The 2,693-nt window shown below is 40.5% G+C and overlaps 1 protein-coding gene across 1 annotated transcript in view; it reads left to right on the top strand.

Annotated features, from left to right (window-relative positions):
• Nucleotides 1–2,693, top strand: part of LOC119590373 (homeobox protein Nkx-2.1-like) — a 39,643-nt gene that overhangs the window by 33,019 nt on the left and 3,931 nt on the right. The window contains exons 2-3 of the mRNA XM_037939042.1: nucleotides 1,432–1,577; nucleotides 2,039–2,134. Of these exons, the coding sequence (XP_037794970.1) occupies nucleotides 1,432–1,577; nucleotides 2,039–2,134 (242 nt within the window). The remainder of the gene's footprint in view (nucleotides 1–1,431; nucleotides 1,578–2,038; nucleotides 2,135–2,693) is intronic.

Raw genomic sequence — 2,693 nt, 5'->3', positions numbered from 1 at the left:
CACAGAATGAGGGGGGGAGGGTATTCTTCTTACCCCCATTTCCTACTCTCCCCCCGCGGAACAAGAGTGTCCAGGTCGTGATGTTCACCTGTTGACTCACTGCTGATAATCCTTCAATTTGCACATATATTTTTAGTTGTTTTGCAAGTAAATATTTTGAGTCTAGGTTGACTGTTCATAATGCTCGGTGATTGTCAAAGATTATGACCGGATTACGAGAGAGAATTTAATGATGCTGTTTCTTGCAGTATTTTCCTGGGGTCTGGATGTGCATGCGCGGATCTGTGCGAAGAGCAGGGTGCGTTTGTTTTCGTATGTGCCAGTTAACGTTCGTTTGGGCGTGCGCAAGCGTGTACAGACTCATCTTGGGCAATGTGTATGCATGTATCTGCACATATACACATATATAATAATAATCTCAAAAGGTCATGTGTTTTCTTATTACCTGTTTATTCGCCTCTTCTCCTCTGCTTTATCCTCTTATTCCTCCTTCCCCCTCCATCGCCTTTTTCGGCTTTTGTCCTGCCCTGTTTTCTTAGGTCCACGAAATGGCTGTCTTGCTGTTGTCTTTACCTAGCACGTGTTAGTGTAATGGCGATCAGACTGCTGGTTGTGTTGGTGTTATCCTGATGGACAAATGGTTCGTTGTGTTGTTATTGTTTTCATTTGGTTGGAATTTTGTAGGACTTGGAACAACTGGTTGCTAATATGAGTGTTAATACATTTTTTGTTGTTGTTCTCAACTACTGTATTTTGTGCAATCATTGACGCTATATTACAGATAACCCGTCCCATCTTATTTTAACCAAAAATGATGACGTCACGGTAGATGATTGGCCAATGCTGCTACTACGTATGAGAAAGGTTAAAAACGGACAGAGAATTAATGATTTCTGGGACGTCATCAGGATTCCTCGAGTTTTTTCCCCAAATGTTGAATTTGTTACGTGGCGACGACGGTCTAGGGGCGAATGTTGTCCAAATCATTCTCCATATCAATGTCATTTGTTGAAAAATTTCATCATGTTCATCACCAAAATAAGTTCTGACAAAAATAGAGTTGTTTCTCGACTCTGGTCGTTATCCTTGTATTTCACGCACAAAGTTATTACTATTTTCAGCCATATCCATATCAATGTTATGTAAGACAACCTACTTTGAATGTGGTCATGATTCAAAGGTGTCATATGTAGTAGTCATGATTAGTTTCTTAAAAAAAACAAAACGTTTATAAACATACAGGCGTGAAAAACAAGTCATCAGTTATCTCCATTCTCGCATATATAAATCCGCCAGGGCTTGAATTCATTCTGAAAAAATCAGAGAGGGCGAAATTTCATTCAAATCCCACATTTTCTTTAAAAAGTTGTTTGTTATTCTATCAACAGCGTTTTAGTTAATGCTAATAAAATATATTCTTGTTCTCCCCAGTCTCGCGGTTGATGGGAGGATCGAACATGAACATGAACATGGGCAACGTGACGTCACTCTCCACGTGCAGTATGGCTGACAACAAAGCGATGCAGTTCCCCCTCTCACAGCGAAGAAAACGGAGGGTACTCTTCACGCAGGCGCAGGTGAGTTCTTGAAATCATGACGTCTGGATGCATGAAATATTCGAAAATTATTATTCCTTGCGTGAATATATTATTTGCAATTTAAAGGAAAAAATATACTTTTCAAAAAATAGCACCAACAGTCAAAGGAAAAAATATAGTTTCGTGAGGTAATACAGAAAAAGATTCGTTTCCATGTCAATCTTTACTCCACCCCTTCGGCTCACGGTACACTAAAATCCCCTTTATTTTAAATACATCGCATCATCATTATTTCACATTATAACACACTTCAATAATTCTATTGTGCATAACTGTGGTCACCACCTTGTTATTACCCTCGTTACAATTAATAATCAATTTTAAAAACATATCTTCGATTTGATGTTTAAAATAACGTTACTACAACCGTTTCAATTAATAGCTATCGCAACCGAGAGACCAGAAACAATAATATCCCTTTGCCTTCTCGTCCCCGCCAGGTGTACGAGCTGGAGCGACGGTTCAAGCAGCAGAAGTACCTCAGTGCCCCTGAAATCGAGCAGCTTGCAGCCCTCATTCACCTCACACCAACTCAGGTGAGTGCTTGGGATCCCTTCCTCTTCATCCGATTTTTCAATGTTCTTTTTTCCCCTTTTTGTTTTCTGTGACTTGAAATTAGGGTAGGACCTTTGTTGCTTTTTCTTTTCTTTTTAGGGGGATGATGTTCATTTTATTTACGAAATTTCATGTCTCATTTTTTTTTTGTGTTATTACTACAATCACTATCATCCTCGTGAGAAAGCAAATGTTTTAACGCACATTTCACTGGCTACAGCTCGAAATTCTTTCCTTCGAAAACATCCCTCCCACTGGTTCCTCAGAGGCCCCCCTCTTGAACTTCCCCTCTCCGGACTCAATAAACAGACACGCATCTAAATCTATCCTTGTAAGGGGAGTAAATTCAGAAGGACTTTCCTACATTCCCCCTCAGGGAAAAACCCATAGTTGCCCCTCTCCTTTAATAAAAGTAGGACGAGAGGTCTGCCGCCCCAGGGACACGTGAAGGATCATTAGCAGATTCCTAAAGGCCTACGAGAGATCCTTTCCTGGAACCCTTGTTGGGCGGAGGCACCTGGACACTTTGCTCCTGACAAA

The sequence above is a fragment of the Penaeus monodon genome, chromosome 27 (assembly GCF_015228065.2).
Source record: "Penaeus monodon isolate SGIC_2016 chromosome 27, NSTDA_Pmon_1, whole genome shotgun sequence".
Classification (NCBI taxonomy): Eukaryota; Metazoa; Arthropoda; class Malacostraca; order Decapoda; family Penaeidae; genus Penaeus; species Penaeus monodon.
Note: the sequence above shows the minus strand (reverse complement) of the source record. Positions and strands in the feature narration are given on the sequence as shown.